General features: G+C 40.5%; 1 protein-coding gene across 1 annotated transcript in view; it reads left to right on the top strand.

The window, feature by feature from the left end:
- KPNA4 (karyopherin subunit alpha 4) overlaps window positions 1-19,541 on the top strand; it is a 182,840-nt gene extending 163,299 nt beyond the window's left edge. The window contains exons 16-17 of the mRNA XM_053711802.1: window positions 16,891-16,985; window positions 17,651-19,541. Coding sequence (XP_053567777.1) covers window positions 16,891-16,985; window positions 17,651-17,749 — 194 coding nt within the window. The 3' untranslated portion in view covers window positions 17,750-19,541. The remainder of the gene's footprint in view (window positions 1-16,890; window positions 16,986-17,650) is intronic.
- The last annotated feature ends 260 nt before the right edge of the window (window positions 19,542-19,801 follow it).

Genomic DNA, 19,801 nt, shown 5'->3' with positions numbered 1-19,801 from the left:
CTATTATCTCAACTGTTACTGGTGGGAAAGGAACTTTTTTACCACAGGATAAAAAATCTAAGGGTAAAAACAGGGCTAATAATCGTTTTCGTTCCTTTCGTTTCAACAAAGAACAAAAACCTGATCCTTCATCCTCAGGAGCAGTTTCAGTTTGGAAACCATCTCCAGTCTGGAATAAATCCAAGCCTTCTAGAAAAGCAAAGCCAGCTTCTAAGTCCACATGAAGGTGCGGCCCTCATTCCAGCTCAGCTGGTAGGGGGCAGGTTACGTTTTTTCAAAGAAATTTGGATCAATTCTGTTCACAATCTTTGGATTCAGAACATTGTTTCAGAAGGGTACAGAATTGGTTTCAAGATAAGACCTCCTGCAAAGAGATTTTTTCTTTCCCGTGTCCCAGTAAATCCAGTGAAAGCTCAAGCATTTCTGAAATGTGTTTCAGATCTAGAGTTGGCTGGAGTAATTATGCCAGTTCCAGTTCTGGAACAGGGGCTGGGGTTTTATTCGAATCTCTTCATTGTACCAAAGAAAGAGAATTCCTTCAGACCAGTTCTGGATCTAAAAATATTGAATCGTTATGTAAGGATACCAACGTTCAAAATGGTAACTGTAAGGACTATCTTGCCTTTTGTTCAGCAAGGGCATTATATGTCCACAATAGATTTACAGGATGCATATTCCGATTCATCCAGATCATTATCAGTTCCTGAGATTCTCTTTTCTGGACAAGCATTACCAGTTTGTGGCTCTGCCGTTTGGCCTAGCTACAGCTCCAAGAATTTTTACAAAGGTTCTCGGTGCCCTTCTGTCTGTAATCAGAGAACAGGGTATTGTGGTATTTCCTTATTTGGACGATATCTTGGTACTTGCTCAGTCTTTACATTTAGCAGAATCTCATACGAATTGACTTGTGTTGTTTCTTCAAGATCATGGTTGGAGGATCAATTCACTAAAAAGTTCATTGATTCCTCAGACAATGGTAACCTTTCTGGGTTTCCAGATAGATTCAGTGTCCATGACTCTGTCTTTGACAGACGAGACGTCTAAAATTGATTTCAGCTTGTCGAAACCTTCAGTCACAATCATTCCCTTCGGTAGCCTTATGCATGGAAATTCTAGGTCTTATGACTGCTGCATCAGACGCGATCCCCTTTGCTCGTTTTCACATGCGACCTCTTCAGCTCAGTATGCTGAATCAGTGGTGCAGGGATTACACAAAGATATCTCAATTAATATCTTTAAAACAGATTGTACGACACTCTCTAACGTGGTGGACAGATCACCATCGTTTAATTCAGGGGGCTTCTTTTGTTCTTCCGACCTGGACTGTAATTTCAACAGATGCAAGTCTTACAGGTTGGGGAGCTGTGTGGGGATCTCTGACGGCACAAGGAGTTTGGGAATCTCAGGAGGTGAGATTACCGATCAATATTTTGGAACTCCGTGCAATTTTCAGAGCTCTTCAGTCTTGGCCTCTTCTGAAGAGAGAATCGTTCATTTGTTTTCAGACAATGTCACAACTGTGGCATACATCAATCATCAAGGAGGGACTCACAGTCCTCTGGCTATGAAAGAAGTATCTCAAATTCTGGTTTGGGCGGAATCCAGCTCCTGTCTAATCTCGGCGGTTCATATCCCAGGTATAGACAATTGGTAAGCGGATTATCTCAGTCGCCAAACGTTGCATCCGGGCGAATGGTCTCTTCACCCAGAGGTATTTCTTCAGATTGTTCAAATGTGGGAGCTTCCAGAAATAGATCTGATGGCCTCTCATCTAAACAAGAAACTTCCCAGGTATCTGTCCAGATCCCGGGATCCTCAGGCGGAAGCAGTGGATGCATTATCACTTCCTTGGAAGTATCATCCTGCCTATATCTTTCCGCCTCTAGTTCTTCTTCCAAGAGTAATCTCCAAGATTCTGAAGGAATGCTCGTTTGTTCTGCTGGTAGCTCCGGCATGGCCTCACAGGTTTTGGTATGCGGATCTTGTCCGGATGGCCTCTTGCCAGCCGTGGACTCTTCCGCTAAGACCAGACCTTCTGTCGCAAGGTCCTTTTTTCCATCAGGATCTCAAATCCTTAAATTTAAAGGTATGGAGATTGAACGCTTGATTCTTGGTCAAAGAGGTTTCTCTGACTCTGTGATTAATACTATGTTACAGGCTCGTAAATCTGTATCTAGAGAGATATATTATAGAGTCTGGAAGACTTATATTTCTTGGTGTCTTTCTCATCATTTTTCTTGGCATTCTTTTAGAATTCCGAGAATTTTACAGTTTCTTCAGGATGGTTTAGATAAAGGTTTATCCGCAAGTTCTTTGAAAGGACAAATCTCTGCTCTTTCTGTTCTTTTTCACAGAAAGATTGCTAATCTTCCTGATATTCATTGTTTTGTACAAGCTTTGGTTCGTATAAAACCTGTCATTAAGTCAATTTCTCCTCCTTGGAGTTTGAATTTGGTTCTGGGGGCTCTTCAAGCTCCTCCTTTTGAACCCATGCATTCATTGGACATTAAATTACTTTCTTGGAAAGTTTTGTTCCTTTTGGCAATCTCTTCTGCCAGAAGAGTCTCTGAATTATCTGCTCTTTCTTGCGAGTCTCCTTTTCTGATTTTTCATCAGGATAAGGCGGTGTTGCGAACTTCTTTTGAATTTTTACCTAAGGTTGTGAATTCCAACAACATTAGTAGAGAAATTGTGGTTCCCTCATTATGTCCTAATCCTAAGAATTCTAAGGAGAAATCGTTGCATTCTTTGGATGTTGTTAGAGCTTTGAAATATTATGTTGAAGCTATTAAGTCTTTCCGAAAGACTTCTAGTCTATTTGTTTTCTTTTCCGGTTCTAGAAAAGGCCAGAAAGCTTCTGCCATTTCTTTGGCATCTTGGTTGAAATCTTTAATTCATCATGCCTATGTCGAGTCGGGTAAAACTCCGCCTCAAAGGATTACAGCTCATTCTACTAGGTCAGTTTCTACTTCCTGGGCGTTTAGGAATGAAGCTTCGGTTGATCAGATTTGCAAAGCAGCAACTTGGTCCTCTTTGCATACTTTTACTAAATTCTACCATTTTGATGTATTTTCTTCTTCTGAAGCAGTTTTTGGTAGAAAAGTACTTCAGGCAGCGGTTTCAGTTTGAATCTTCTGTTTGTTTTTCATTAAACTTTATTTTGGGTGTGGATTATTTTCAGCAGGAATTGGCTGTCTTTATTTTATCCCTCCCTCTCTAGTGACTCTTGCGTGGAAAGATCCACATCTTGGGTAGTCATCCCATACGTCACTAGCTCATGGACTCTTGCTAATTACATGAAAGAAAACATAATTTATGTAAGAACTTACCTGATAAATTCATTTCTTTCATATTAGCAAGAGTCCATGAGGCCCGCCCTTTTTTGTGGTGATTATTTTTTTGTATAAAGCACAATTATTCCAATTCCTTATTTTATATGCTTTCGCATTTTTTTCTTATCACCCCACTTCTTGGCTATTCGTTAAACTGATTTGTGGGTGTGGTGAGGGGTGTATTTGTAGGCATTTTGAGGTTTGGGAAACTTTGCCCCTCCTGGTAGGAATGTATATCCCATACGTCACTAGCTCATGGACTCTTGCTAATATGAAAGAAATGAATTTATCAGGTAAGTTCTTACATAAATTATGTTTTTTTCTCTTACATTGAGCAAGATGTCCCAATCTGATCCTGTCTCTGAAGTTTCTGCTGGAACATTGCTGCCTGACATCGGTTCTACCAAAGTTAAGTGCATTTGTTGTAAAATTGTAGAAATTATTCCACCGAATGTCATTTGTAATAGTTGTCATAATAAACTTTTACATGCAGATAGTGTTTCTATCAGTAATAGTACATTGCCAGTTGCAGTTCCTTCAACTTCTAATGTACAGGTATACCTCACTTTACAGCGCTTCACTTTACAGCGATTCGCTAATATAGCGCTTTGTGGAACTGAAGTTCAACCTCCAAGGATTTTGAAACAGTGCTATAATCTTCGTGAGATTGCTAGAAAAGTGAATGGCACCATTTTGTTATGCTTAGTTCACTCTGTTTATAGCTTTGCAGTGCAATCTGTGTCTCAGTGCTACAGTCTGGCAAATTTTACTACAGTAATTGTCACTATTTTACAGGTACAGTATTTATTGAATACTAAGTGAATACTGTGCTGTGCTAGTGTTAAACTAAACATAGCACTATTGCAACCCTAATATATGTTAATTGAAACATGTTTTCAGGATTTTAAACACTGAAAAGAAAGCTAAAACTGCCTTGTTTCACTTTAAGGCGGTTTCCACTTTACAGCGGGGCTCCGGTCCCTAACCCGCTGTATGAGCGGGGAATACCTGTACATGATATACCTGTAAATTTTAAAGAATTTGTTTCTGTATCTATTATGAAGGCTTTGTCTGCATTTCCACCTTCTAATAAATGTAAAAGGTCTTTTAAAACTTCTCATTTAGCAGATGAAATTTCAAATGACCAACAACATAATAATTCATCCTCTTCTGATGAGGATCTATCTGAAACAGAAGATCCTTTCTCAGATATTGACACTGACAAATCTACTTATTTATTTAAAATAGAGTATATGCGTTGTTTATTAAAAGAAGTGTTAATTACTTTGGATATTGAGGTAACCAGTCCTATTGACGTTCAGTCTAATAAACGTTTAAATGCTGTTTTTAAACCTCCTGTGGTTTCTCCAGGTGTTTTTCCCATTCCTGAGGCTATTTCTGATATGATTTCTAGGGAATGGAATAAGCCAGGTACTTCCTTTATTCCTTCTTCAAGGTTTAAGAGATTGTATCCTTTACCAGCAAAATCTATAGAGTTTTGGGAAAAAATCCCCAAGGTTGATGGGGCTATTTCTACTCTTGCTAAACGTACCACTATTCCTATGGAAGATAGCACTTCCTTTAAGGATCCTTTAGATAGGAAGCTTGAATCTTATCTAAGGAAGGCCTATTTATATTCAGGTCATCTTCTCAGACCTGCTATTTCTTTGGGTGATGTTGCGGCTGCATCAACTTTCTGGTTAGAAAATTTAGCGCAACATGAATTGGATTCTGACATATCTAGCATTGTTCGCCTACTGCAACATGCTAATCATTTTTTTTGTGATGCCATTTTTGATATTATCAAAATTGATGTTAGATCCATGTCTTTAGCTGTATTAGCTAGAAGAGCTTTGTGGCTTAAATCTTGGAATGCTGATATGACATCTAAATCTAGATTACTATCTCTTTCCAAGGTAATAATTTATTTGGTTCTCAGTTGGATTCTATTATTTCAACTATCACTGGAGGAAAAGGAGTTTTTGTTTTTTTTTTGCCTCAGGATAAAAAACCTAAGGGTAAATCTAAGGCTTCTAACAGTTTTCGTTCCTTTCGTCAGAATAAGGAACAAAAACTCAATCCTCCTCCCAAGGAATCTGCTTCCAGTTGGAAGCCTTCCTCAAATTGGAATAAATCCAAGCCATTTAGGAAACCAAAGTCTGCCCCTAAGTCCGCATGAAGGTGCGGCCCTCATTCCAGCTCAGCTGGTAGGGGGCAGATTAAGGTTTTACACTGATTTTTGGATAAAATCTGTCCAAAATCATTGGATTCAGGGCATTGTCTCTCAAGGGTATCGAATAGGATTCAAAGTAAGACCTCCTGTGAGAAGATTTTTTCTCTCACACATTCCTGTAAATCCAGTAAAAGCTCAGGCTTTTCTGAAGTGTGTTTCAGACCTGGAGTCTTCAGGGGTAATCATGCCAGTTCCTCTTCAGGAACAAGGTTTGGGGTTTTATTCAAACCTATTCATTGTACCAAAGAAAGAAAATTTGTTCAGACCAGTTCTGGATCTGAAAATTTTGAATCGTTATGTAAGAGTACCAACTTTCAAGATGGTGACTAAGGACTATTCTGCCTTTTGTTCAGCAAGGACATTATATGTCCACAATAGACTTGCAGGATGCATACCTTCATATTCCGATTCATCCAGAACACTATCAGTTTCTGAGATTCTCTTTTCTAGACAAGCATTACCAATTTGTTGCTCTTCCATTTGGCCTAGCAACAGCTCCAAGAATCTTTTCAAAGGTTCTGGGTGCCCTACTATCTAATCAGAGAACAGGGTATTGCGGTGTTTCCTTATTTGGACAATATCTTGGTACTAGCTCAGTCTTTACATACTGCAGAATCTCACACAAATCAACTAGTGTTGTTTCTTCGGAAACATGGTTGGAGGATCTATTTACCAAAAAAGTTTCTTGATTCCTCAGACAAGGGTCACCTTTTTAGGCTTTCAGATAGATTCAGTGTCCATGACTGTCTCTAACAGACAAGAGATGTTTAAGATTGGTCGCAGCATGTGGGCTCCTTCAGTCTGTCATTCCCTTCAGTGGCTATGTGCATGGAAGTTTTAGGTCTCATGACTGCAGCATCGGACGCAATCCCCTTTGCTCGTTTTCACATAAGACCTCTACAGCTTTGTATGCTGAATCAATGGTGCAGGGATTATACAAAGATATCACAATTAATATCCTTGAATCCCAATGTGCGACACTCTTTGACATGGTGGACAGATCACCATCGTTTGGTTCAAGGGGCTTCTTTTGTTCGCCCAACCTGGACTGTGATCACAACAGATGCGAGTCTTTCAGGTTGGGGAGCTGTTTGGGGGTCTCTGACAACACAAGGGGTTTGGAAATCTCAAGAGGCGAGATTACCAATAAATATTTTAGAACTCCGTGCAATTTTCAGGGCTCTTCAGTTCTGGCCTCTACTAAAGAGAGAACCGTTCATTTGTTTTCAGACTGACAATATCACAACTGTGGCTTATGTCAATCATCAGGGTGGGATTCACAGTCCCCAAGCTATGAAAGAAGTATCTCGGATACTTGCTTGGGCGGAATCCAGCTCCTGTCTAATCTCTGCGGTGCATATCCCAGGTGTAGACAATTGGGAGGCGGATTATCTCACCCGCCAGACTTTACATCCAGGGGAGTGGTCTCTCCATCCAGATGTGTTTTCTCAGATTGTTCAGATGTGGGGGCTTCCAGTGAGAGATCTCATGGCCTCTCATCTAAACAAGAAACTTCCCAGATACCTGTCCAGGGATGTTCAGGCGGAAGCAGTGGATGCGCTGACACTTCCTTGGTGTTATCAACCTGCTTAGATCTTCCCGCCTCTAGTTCTCCTTCCAAGAGTGATTTCCAAAATCATCATGGAACAGTCTTTTGTGTTGCTGGTGGCTCCAGCATGGCCACACAGGTTTTGGTATGCGGATCTGGTTCGGATGTCCAATTGTCCGCCTTGGCCACTTCCGTTACGGCCGGACCTACTATCTCAAGGTCCGTTTTTCCATTAGGATCTCAAATCATTAAATTTGAAGGTATGGAAATTGAACGCTTAGTTCTGAGTCATAGAGGTTTCTCTGATTCAGTGATTAATACTATGTTACAAGCTCGTAAATCTGTCTCTAGAAAGATTTATTATGGAGTTTGGAAGACTTAAATTTCATGGAGTTCTTCTCATAATTTCTCCTCGCATTCTTTTAGAATTCCTAGAATTTTGCAGTTTCTTCAGGATGGTTTGGATAAGGGTTTGTCTGCAAGTTCCTTGAAAGGACAAATCTCCGCTCTTTCTGTTTTATTTCACAGAAAGATTGCTATACTTCCTGATATACACTGTTTTGTACAGGCTTTAGTTCGTATTAAGCCTGTCATGAAGTCAATTTCTCCTCCTTGGAGTCTTAATTTGTTTCTGAGGGCTTTACAGGCTCCTCCATTTGAACCTATGCATTCTTTGGACATTAAACTACTTTCTTGGAAAGTGTTGTTCCTTTTGGCTATCTCTTCTGCTAGAAGAGTTTCTTAGCTATCTGCTCTTTCTTGTGAGTCTCCTTTTCTGATTTCTCTTAAGTGTGTTCAGTCCACGGGTCATCCATTACTTATGGGATATATTCTCCTTCCCAACAGGAAGTTGCAAGAGGATCACCCAAGCAGAGCTGCTATATAGCTCCTCCCCTCACATGTCATATCCAGTCATTCTCTTGCAACCCTCAACAAAGGAGGTCGCGAGAGGAGTTGGAGTTTTTACTTAATTATTCTTCAATCAAAAGTTTATTTTAAATGGCACCGGAGTGTGCTGTTTTTTCTATCTCAGGCAGTATTTGGAAGAGGAATCTGCCTGTGGTTCTATGATCTTAGCAGACGTAACTAAGATCCACTGGCTGTTCTCGACATTCTGAGGAGTGGGGTAACTTCAGAAAATGGGAATAGCATGCGGGGTCCCCCGCTAATGAGGTATGTGCAGTACAATATTTTCTGGGAATGGAATTGACTAAGAAAACACTGCTGTTACCCATATGATGTAAGTACAGCCTTAAATGCAGTAGTAGCGACTGGTATCAGGCTGATAAATGTATGCGCAGTTGAGTTATTTTCTAGGGACTAGAATTTGACTGAGAAAATACTGTTAATGCTGAAATAATGTTTAAGCCTTATCTGCAGTGGAAGCGACTGGTAGCAGGCTTAGTGATAACTTTGCATGACATTTAAAAAGTTTGTTTTTAAAACGTTTACTGGCATGTTATTCGTTTTGTGAGGTACTTTGGTGATAGATCCTTTTTGGGCATGATTTTTTCCACATGGCTAATAGAAACCGTTATATCAGGTCTCCCACTGTTGTAATATGTTGCACAGTTAAAATTCTAGCACAGTCTTCCTGCTTCTTCCTCCTTGATCCAGGACGTCTCTAGAGAGCTCGGGGGTTTTCAAAATTCGTTTTTGAGGGAGGTAATCAGTCACAGCAGACCTGTGACAGTGTGTTTGACTGTGATAAAAGCGTTAAATCTTAATTTGATATCAGTTTTTGGGTATCGAGGGGTTAATCATCCTTTTGCTAATGGGTGCAATCCTCTGCTAATTAATACTTTTACCGTTAAGAATTGTTGACTATAACTGAATTAGTTCATTGTTATTCAACAGTGTTTTTGATAAGTGCTGCAGTGTTTTTTATATCGCTTAGAACTTATTGAAAGTAATTTTCAAGCTTGCTAGCTTCATTGCTAGTCTGTTTAAACATGTCTGATACAGAGGAATCTGCTTGTTCATTATGTTCAAAAGCCGATGTGGAGCCCAATAGAAATATGTGTACCAATTGTATTGATATTACTTTAAATAAAAGTCAATCTTTACCGATAAAGAAATTATCACCAGACAACGAGGGGGAAGTTATGCCGTCTAACTCTCCTCACGTGTCAGTACATTCGTCTCCCGCTCGGGAGGTGCGTGAGATTGAGGCGCCAAGTACATCAAGGCACTTACAAATCACTTTACATGATATGGCTAATGTTATGAAAGAAGTATTATACAATATGCCCGAGTTAAGAGGCAAGCGCGATAGCTCTGGGTTAAGGACAGAGCGCGCAGATGACACGAGAGCCATGTCTGATACTGCGTCACAATTTGCAGAACATGAGGACGGAGAGCTTCATTCTGTGGGTGACGGTTCTGATTCGGGGAGACCGGATTCAGAAATTTTAAATTTAAGCTTGAGAACCTCCGCGTGTTGCTAGGGGAGTTGGTGGCGGCTCTGAATGATTGTGACACGGTTGCAATCCCAGAGAAATTATGTAGGCTGGATAAATACTATGCGGTACCGGTGTGTACTGACGTTTTTCCTATACCAAAAAGGCTTAGAGATTATTAGCAAGGAGTGGGATAGACCTGGTGTGCCCTTTTCCCCTCCTCCGATATTTAGAAAAATGTTCCCTATAAACGCCGCCACACGAGACTTATGGCAGACGGTCCCTAAGGTGGAGGGAGCAGTTTCTACTTTAGCCAAGCGTACCCCTATTCCGGTGGAGGATAGTTGTGCTTTCTCAGACCCAATGGATAAAAAGTTAGAGGGTTACCTTAAGAAAATGTTTGTTCAACAAGGTTTTATATTACAGCCTCTTGCATGCATTGCGCCTGTCACTGCTGCAGCAGCATTCTGGTTTGAGTCTCTGGAAGAGGCGATTCGCACAGCACCACTGGACGAGACTTTGAGCAAGCTTAGAACGCTTAAGCTAGCTAATGCGTTTGTTTCGGATGCCGTAGTGCATTTAACCAAACTTACGGCTAAGAATTCCGGATTCGCCATACAGGCGCGCAGAGCGCTATGGCTTAAATCCTGGTCAGCAGATGTAACTTCTAAGTCTAAACTACTGAATATTCCGTTCAAAGGGCAGACCTTATTCGGGCCCGGCTTGAAGGAAATTATTGCTGATATTACTGGAGGTAAGGGCCACACCCTTCCTCAGGACAGGGCCAAATTAAAGGCCAAACAGTCTAATTTTCGCGCCTTTCGTAATTTCAAGGCAGGAGCAGCATCAACTTCCTCCGCTCCAAAACAGGAAGGAACTACTGCTCGTTACAGACAAGGTTGGAGAGGCAACCAGTCATGGAACAAGTGCTAGCAGGCCAGAAAACCTACTTCCTCCCCTAAGACAGCATGAAGACAGGGCCCCCTTTCTGGAGACGGATCTAGTGGGGGGCAGACTTTCTCTCTTCGCCCAGGCTTGGGCAAGAGATGTACAGGATCCCTGGACGTTGGAGATTGTATCTCAGGGATACCTTCTGTATTTCAAAACTTCTCCACAAGGGAGGTTTCATCTGTCAAGGTTATCAACAAACCTAGTAAAGAAAGAGGCATTTCTATAATGTGTACAAGACCTCATAGTGATGGGAGTGATCCACCCAGTTCCGCGAACGGAACAAGGGCAAGGGTTTTACTCAAATCTGTTTGTGGTTCCCAAAAAAGAGGGAACATTCAGACCAATCTTAGATTTAAAAATCTTAAACAAATTCCTAAGGGTTCCATCGTTCAAAATGGAAACCATTCGGACCATCCTACCCATGATCCAAGAGGGTCAGTATATGACCACAGTGGACTTAAAGGATGCCTACCTTCACATACCGATTCACAAAGATCATTATCGGTACCTAAGGTTTGCCTTTCTAGACAGGCATTACCAGTTTGTAGCTCTTCCCTTCGGGTTAGCTACGGCTCCGAGAATTTTTACAAAGGTTCTGGGTTCGCTTCTGGCGGTACTAAGACCGCGAGGCATAGCGGTGGCTCCGTACCTAGACGACATTCTGATACAAGCGTCAAGTTTTCAAAATGCAAAGTCTCATACAGAGATAGTTCTAGCATTTCTGAGGTCGCATGGGTGGAAAGTGAGCATGGAAAAGAGTTCTTTGTTTCCACTCACAAGGGTTCCTATCCTAGGGACTCTTATAGATTCTGTAGAGATGAAGATTTACCTGACGGAGTCCAGGTTATCAAAGATTCTAAATGCTTGCCGTGTCCTTCATTCCATTCCAAGCCCATCAGTAGCTCAGTGCATGGAAGTAATCGGCTTAATGGTCGCGGCGATGGACATAGTGCCATTTGCGCGCCTGCATCTCAGACCGCTGCAATTATGCATGCTGAGTCAGTGGAATGGGGAATACTCAGATCTGTCCCCTTTACTGTATCTGGACCAGGAGACCAGGGATTCTCTTCTCTGGTGGTTGTCTCGGGTTCATCTGTCCAAAGGAATGACCTTTCGCAGACCAGATTGGACGATTGTAACAACAGATGCCAGCCTACTAGGCTGGGGCGCAGTCTGGAACTCCCTAAAGGCTCAGGGATCGTGGACTCAGGAGGAGAAACTCCTTCCAATAAACATTCTGGAATTAAGAGCAATATTCAATGCTCTCCTAGCTTGGCCTCAGTTAGCAACACTGAGGTTCATCAGGTTTCAGTCGGACAACATCACGACTGTAGCCTACATCAATCATCAAGGAGGAACCAGGAGTTCCTTAGCGATGTTAGAAGTCTCAAAGATAATTCGCTGGGCAGAGTCTCACTCTTGCCACCTGTCAGCGATCTACATCCCAGGTGTAGAGAACTGGGAGGCGGACTTTCTAAGTCGCCAGACTTTTCATCCGGGGGAGTGGGAACTTCATCCGGAGATATTTGCTCAACTGATTCTTCGTTGGGGCAAACCGGAACTGGATCTCATGGCATCTCGCCAGAACGCCAAGCTTCCGTGCTACGGATCCAGGTCCAGGGACCCGGGAGCGGTGCTGATAGATGCACTAGCAGCCCCTTGGGTTTTCAACATGGCTTATGTGTTTCCACCTTTTCCGTTACTGCCTCGACTGATTGCCAAGATCAAACAGGAGAGAGCATCAGTGATTCTGATAGCGCCTGCGTGGCCACGCAGGACTTGGTATGCAGACCTAGTGGACATGTCGTCCTGTCCACCATGGTCTCTGCCTCTGAGGCAGGACCTTCTAATTCAGGGTCCTTTCAATCATCCAAACCTAATTTCTCTGAGGCTGACTGCATGGAGATTGAACGCTTGATTCTATCGAAGCGTGGTTTCTCAGAGTCGGTTATTGATACATTAATACAGGCTCGGAAACCTGTGACCAGAAAAATTTACCATAAGATATGGCGTAAATATTTATATTGGTGTGAATCCAAAAGTTACTCATGGAGTAAGGTTAGGATTCCTAGGATATTGTCTTTTCTACAAGAGGGTTTAGAAAAGGGTTTATCCGCTAGTTCGCTAAAGGGACAGATTTCTGCTCTGTCTATTCTTTTACACAAGCGTCTGGCAGAGAATCCAGACGTCCAGGCTTTTTGTCAGGCTTTGGCTAGGATTAAGCCTGTGTTTAAAGCTGTTGCTCCTCCGTGGAGCTTAAACTTGGTTCTTAAAGTTCTTCAGGGTGTTCCGTTTGAACCCCTTCATTCCATTGATATTAAGCTTTTATCTTGGAAAGTTCTGTTTTTGATGGCTATTTCCTCGGCTCGAAGAGTCTGAGTTATCTGCCTTACATTGTGATTCTCCTTATCTGATCTTTCATTCAGACAAGGTAGTCCTGCGTACTAAACCTGGGTTTTTACCTAAGGTTGTTTCTAACAGGAATATCAATCAAGAGATTGTTGTTCCATCGTTATGTCCTAATCCTCCTTCAAAGAAGGAACGTCTTTTGCATAATTTAGACGTGGTCCGTGCCCTGAAGTTCTACTTACAGGCAACTAAAGATTTTCGACAAACAACTTCTCTGTTTGTCGTTTACTCTGGACAGAGGAGAGGTCAAAAGGCTTCGGCTACCTCTCTCTCTTTTTGGCTTCGTAGCATAATACGTTTAGCCTATGAGACTGCTGGACAGCAGCCTCCTGAAAGAATTACAGCTCATTCCACTAGAGCTGTGGCTTCCACCTGGGCCTTTAAGAATGAGGCCTCTGTTGAACAGATTTGCAAGGCTGCAACTTGGTCTTCATTTCATACTTTTTCCAAATTTTACAAATTTGACACTTTTTTGCTTCTTCGGAGGCTGTTTTTGGGAGAAAGGTTCTACAGGCAGTGGTTCCTTCTGTTTAATGTTCCTGCCTTGTCCCTCCCATCATCCGTGTACTTTAGCTTTGGTATTGGTATCCCATAAGTAATGGATGACCCGTGGACTGAACACACTTAACAAGAGAAAACATAATTTATGCTTACCTGATAAATTTATTTCTCTTGTAGTGTGTTCAGTCCACGGCCCGCCCTGTCTTTTTTGAGGAAGGTTCTAAATTTTAAATTATAACTCCAGTCACCACTGCACCCTATAGTTTCTCCTTTCTCGTCTTGTTTCGGTCGAATGACTGGATATGACATGTGAGGGGAGGAGCTATATAGCAGCTCTGCTTGGGTGATCCTCTTGCAACTTCCTGTTGGGAAGGAGAATATATCCCATAAGTAATGGATGACCCGTGGACTGAACACACTACAAGAGAAATAAATTTATCAGGTAAGCATAAATTATGTTTTTTCATCAGGATAAGGCAGTTTTGCAGACTTCTTTTCAATTTTTACCTAAGGTTGTGAATTCTAACAACATTAGTAGAGAAATTGTTGTCCCTTCCTTGTGTCCTAATCCTAAGAATCCTTTGGAAAGATCCTTACATTCTTTGGATGTGGTGAGAGCTTTGAAATATTATGTTGAATCTACTAAAGATTTCAGGAAGACTTCTAGTCTATTTGTTATATTTTCTGGAGGTCGGAAGGCCTCTGCTATTTCCTTGGCTTCTTGGTTGAAACTTTTGATTCATCAAGCTTATTTGAAGTCGGGTCAAACCCCGCCTCAGAGAATTACAGCTCATTCTACTAGATCAGTCTCTACTTCATGGGCTTTTAAGAATGAAGCTTCAGTTGATCAGATTTGCAAAGCAGCCACTTGGTCCTCTTTGCATACATTTACTAAATTCTACCATTTTGATGTATTTGCTTCTTCGGAAGCAGTTTTTGGTAGAAAAGTTCTTCAGGCAGCTGTTTCAGATTGATTCTTCTGCTTTTTGATTTAAGTTTTTTTCTTTCAAAAGTGAAAATAACTTATTTTTGGGTTGTGGATTATTTTCTCTGCGGAATATGGCTGTTTTTTGTTTTATTCCCTCCCTCTCTAGTGACTCTTGAGTGGAAGACTCCACATCTTGGGTATTGATATCCCATATGTCACTAGCTCATGGACTCTTGCCAATTACATGAAAGAAAACATAATTTATGTAAGCATTTACCTGATAAATTCATTTCTTTCATATTGGCAAGAATCCATGAGGCCCACCCTTTTTATGGTGGTTATGATTTTTTGTATAAAGCACAATTATTTCCAAATTTCCTTTGTTGATGCTTTCTACTCCTTTCTTTATCACCCCACTGCTTGGCTATTCGTTAAACTGAATTGTGGGTGTGGTGAGGGGTGTATTTATAGGCATTTTGAGGTTTGGGAAACTTTGCCCCTCCTGGTAGGATTGTATAACCCATATGTCACTAGCTCATGGACTCTTGCCAATATGAAAGAAATGAATTTATCAGGTAAGTTCTTACATAAATTATGTTTTTTCATCCCGGACAAGTGGATTCTCCATCCGGAGGTGTTCTCCAGGTTAACCCTCAAATGGGGGGTGCCGGAGTTAGATCCGATGGCGTCTCTGCATAACGCCGAGCTTCCAACATACGATTCAAGGTCTAGAGATCCACAGGCCGCCCTGATAGATGCTCGGACGGTTCTTTGGGAGTTCCTGTTTGCTTTACTTCCATGAGTCATTGATCATATGTAGGAGAGAGCATCAGTAATTCTAATAGCGCCTGTGTGGCCTCGTAGGATCTGGTATGTAGACCTAGTGAAGATGTCATCTCTTCCACCTTGGAGGTTCCCTCTGAGGAAGGACCTTCTAACACAGGGTTCATTCCTTCATCCAAAGCTCGTTTCTCTGAAGCTGACTGGAGATTGAAAGCTTAGTTCTATCTAAGTGTGTTTTTTCTGAGTCGGTCATTGTGGCCATGATTCAAGCTCGGAAGCCTTTTTTTTTTTTTCTAGAAAGATTTATAAGGTATGGTGTATATACCTTTTTATTGGTGTGAATCCAAGGGCTACTCTTGGAGTAGGGTCAGGATTCTTAGGATTTTGTCTTTTCTCCAGGAACGTCTGGAGAAGGGATTGTCAGTCAGTACTCTGAAAGGTCAGATTTCTGCATTGTTTTTTGTTTTATTTTTTTTATTTTTTTATTATATAATTCCATAAGCGTCTGGCGGATGTGCTAGATGTTCTATCTTTTAATCTGACTCTGTTTTAGTCTGTTGCTCCTCCTTGGAGCTTTAGCCTTGTTTAAGTTTGCAGCAGGCTCCTTTTTGAGCAATTACTTTTCATAGATATATTCTTGGAAGGTTTTGCTTCTTTTTGCTATCTCTTATGCTCAGAGTTTCAGCTTTGCAGTGTGATTCGTCTTATCTTATATTTCATGCTAAGAAGGTTCTTCGTACTAAGTTGGGTTTTCCTACTAAAGTCGTTTCAGATAGAAATGTCAGGAAATTGTTCTACCTTCAGGTGACTAAGGATTTTCGCCAGTCTACTGCCCTGTTTCTTTCTCTGGAAAGCGTATAGGTCAGATAGTGACTTCTACCTCTTTCTCTCTGGTTGAGAAGTATCATTCGTTTGGCTTATGAGACTGCTGGTCATCAGCCTTCTGATAGTATTTCAGCTTATTCCACGAGGGTGGTTTCCTCTTCTTGGATCTTCAGAAATAAAGCTTCTGTGGAACAGATGGTAAGACTGCAACTTGGTCCTCTCTGCATACTTTTTTTCTAATTTGATTCTTTTGCCTCGGCTAAGGCTTCTTTTGGGAGAAAGGTTCTTCAAGCCTTGTTGCCTTCTTTTTAGGTCTGTTTGTCTTGTTCTCCCTCCCTAGTCATCTGTTTCCTCTAGCTTGGGTATTGGTTCCCAACAGTAATTGATTACGTTGTGGACTCACCATATCTTAGGAAAGAAAACTAAATCTATGCTTACCGGATGAATTTATTTCTTTCCTGATATGGTGAGTCCACGACCCCACCCTTTATTTTAAGACGATTAGTTTTTTACTAAACCTCAGGCACTTCTACACCTTGGTGGTGGTCCTTTTTTCCATTTCCCTCCATTCGAATGACACGGGTTTGTGGGAAGGGGAGTGATACTTAATAGCTTTGCTGTGGTGCTCTTTGCCTTCTGCTGGCCAGGAGTGATATTCCCAACAGTAATTGATGACGTTGAGGACTCGCCATAAAAGAAATTTATCAGGTAAACATAAATTTTGTTTTTCCAGTCTCTTGTTAAATAAAAGCAGCTTGTGCATATAGCTCCATTCCCACATAGTAGTGTCGGATCATTTTTGTGCCATGATTATAAATGTTGGTCTTTAGAGTGTACGTCATCGAATTCTTTTACAGCTCTTAGGCACTTAACATTTCATGACTTGTTTTTAAATATATAGAATTTATTTTAAGAATATTTTCCAACTTTGACTTTAAATTTGGTTTGCTTCGTTAAATTGTTTATTTGATTTGTAACAGGTCTTGAAAAAATTGAACAGCTTCAAAGTCATGAAAATGAAGATATCTACAAACTGGCTTTTGAAATCATTGATCAATTTTTCTCATCAGATGATGTAAGTTATATGCACACTTTCTAAGGCACCAGCTCCTACTGAGCATGTGCAAGATACGTGTGTTGTGAAACTTTGTAAGAATACAATTTACTACTCATTTGAGATTCAAAGTTAGTTGTTTTGATTTTGTATTTATGCTGTATTTAACCCCTTAATGACCACAATGTACCCTGTATGTCGTTAAGGGGTTTTTCAGGACATAATAGCACAAGTCTAGCAAGAACAGGCTATTAATGCCCTCCCTCCAGCAGGCTTTGTGGAATAGAGCAGTCTCAATGCTGGTGGCAAGACCGCGCTATAAAACAACCAAGTCCCAAAAAAAGGCCAGCGACATACAGGGTACGTCGCTGGTCCTTAAGGGGTTAAAGGGCTTATAAAATAAACTGCCTTGATGGATGCTGCATGGTCGCAAGAAAAAATAGCTGGGCAAGTTGTAGCTGTGATAATGCAGTTCAATCAAACAAGTTAAAGTTCTTTTAATCATTTTATTTAGGGCTCTCTAGTGTCAACATATTTCTGTCTATGCTAAATAGATATGTAGTTTTAGATTGTAGGGGCACAATTATCTTGGGGGAGATTAAAAATATTAACCTTTATCAAGTTTTTAAGTGTTCCCTTTACTTTTAAATGTATAGCGTAATTTATCTTACTATCTTTCCTAACAGATTGATGAAGACTCTAACCTTGTTCCTGAAGCAATACAGAGTGGAACATTTGCTTTCAATTCATCTGCCAATGTACCAACTGAAGGTTTCCAGTTTTAGGAAGAATGGTTGGAAGTTAGGTACAGTGCAGCACTGAAAACTGGTTTGATCCATCAAGCTTGGCTCATGGGATCTGCTGCTGCATTAAATCGGAGAAAGGAATGTTGGAACTTCATTTGGATGGCCGTACAGACCAAATGAAGTCGAGATGGCGAGTGGGTGCGAGTGAGAATGAGTGGCAATTGTAATGAAAACTTCACACTGAATGCTTATACAGGTTGTGCAGAGGAAAAGGGCTACAGGTCAAAGATCTTCAGTACCTGAGAGGGAACATTGACCTAAAGAGCCAATGTGGAGAATGCAGTACTATCTTCATCAAGCCTTGTAAGCATTAAAGAAACATGGGTCGGATGCCCACATAAGTCCAAGGAGAATAAGCCCAGGCCTTGCTAAGAAGCTCCGTATGAATGGACGACCGCGAATGAATGTCTGGACACACATTTGTGGAGCCAGGCTCATTTTATCAATAGTGAGGCTATTCACTCATGAAGCAGACTCCCAGTCCTGGAGTGGCGTGTGTACGAGAGTATGGTTGTGGTGCTGTATGTGAATGCATGCAAGCTTGATTCGCATTCAGGGGGTTGATACTAAACCTAGAAAAATCACAAATTCAAAGTGTTACCTTACACTGGACGTGGAAACAAAGACCGGTTTGGCAGCAGATTTTGGTTTACTCCTGCAGCCTGTGTGCTTTCTTTTACTTTACTTTTGTTTAATTTTAAATTCTAATTTACTTGTATTGCTTTTTTTCCTTCTCAGTTGCTTGTAAAATGAGGAAACTTAAGAAGGCAACCCTGTGCATTTGCACCAGACGAGTGTATGTTAGGCAAAATGTTCCATATCATCAAAGCAGATTTGTGTATAAATTCTGCATGGAAACCAGAATTGTCCCTAAATATAGAGTACCCTGCAGTACTAGTTACCATATATAAAAAAGGTAGTAATCTTATGAAGTGGTTAAAAACAAGCCATTCTTTCATTTTCAAAGATAACTTGAATATATTTGCATGTGTAATCCACAGCATAGTTTAATTTTAGATACATTTTGTTGAGTCCTGTACAGATGTTTCAGTTGTGGTAGAAGCTGTGCTGTGTTTCAATCCTATGTTTTCAAACTTTGTTTTCTATGAAAATGATATGGAAACTTCTAAAATGAAATTTGGTGCATATGTACTGCTTCATTAAGATTGTTAGGAGATGTACAGACTTGATTCATGGTTTCAACATCTTAAATATGCCTAAAGAGTTCAATAGTTTTAGATTATTTTTTTTAGATTTTTTTTTATCTTAGATGTGGGCCGCCATGAACTATCTATTTTGAGCCACTTTAGGGAGGTAACATTTTTTTAAAACTTGCATTCGTTGTATGCAAGTGTCTTTTTAATTGGAAGAATGCCTCTGTGTGAGGTAATGTACACTAAATTAAAGGCGACTAATTTATATAAACACAAACTCTTTATAAGGTGGCTCATTGTAGGAAATGCTGTGCCTTCCCCTTGAGCACAAGTGTTGCATGAACAATTTGCTATTATAAAACACACATTAGCCACCATTAGCATCAATATCTACTTTGTGTTTAAAGTTAACTGGTAATTCTGAAACACTGTAGAATGGATAAAGATTATTTTGTGATCATAATTCTTTGTTGAATTAGAGTATTTTTGCAGCATTCCTTGTCATCTGAAACATGGTTAAAATTTAAACTAGAGCAGCAGAAAACTAGCTTGTAAATTTATTACTGTAGAAAGCAAGCTAGGCTGTAATGGGGAAATAAAGAGTAAACCTTAAACTATTTTCGACCCTTTATTTTGTTTTCAACTGGAACATATGCAGTCACTCATGTTACTTGATATCTGTCAACATAGGTGTGTGTGAAACTACATTTAACGCCTTAAGTTTTTTTTTTTTTTGTTTATTTCACACTAAAGACAAACTTATCATATCAGCCTCATTTTATTTAAATTTTACGTACAAACATTCAGCTATACTTTGGAAAAGATAGACTTGCTTACATTTTCTATTTATATAAATTGTTGACAGCAGAATCATGGC

The sequence above is a fragment of the Bombina bombina genome, chromosome 4, assembly GCF_027579735.1.
Source record: "Bombina bombina isolate aBomBom1 chromosome 4, aBomBom1.pri, whole genome shotgun sequence".
Classification (NCBI taxonomy): domain Eukaryota; kingdom Metazoa; phylum Chordata; class Amphibia; order Anura; family Bombinatoridae; genus Bombina; species Bombina bombina.
Note: the sequence above shows the minus strand (reverse complement) of the source record. Positions and strands in the feature narration are given on the sequence as shown.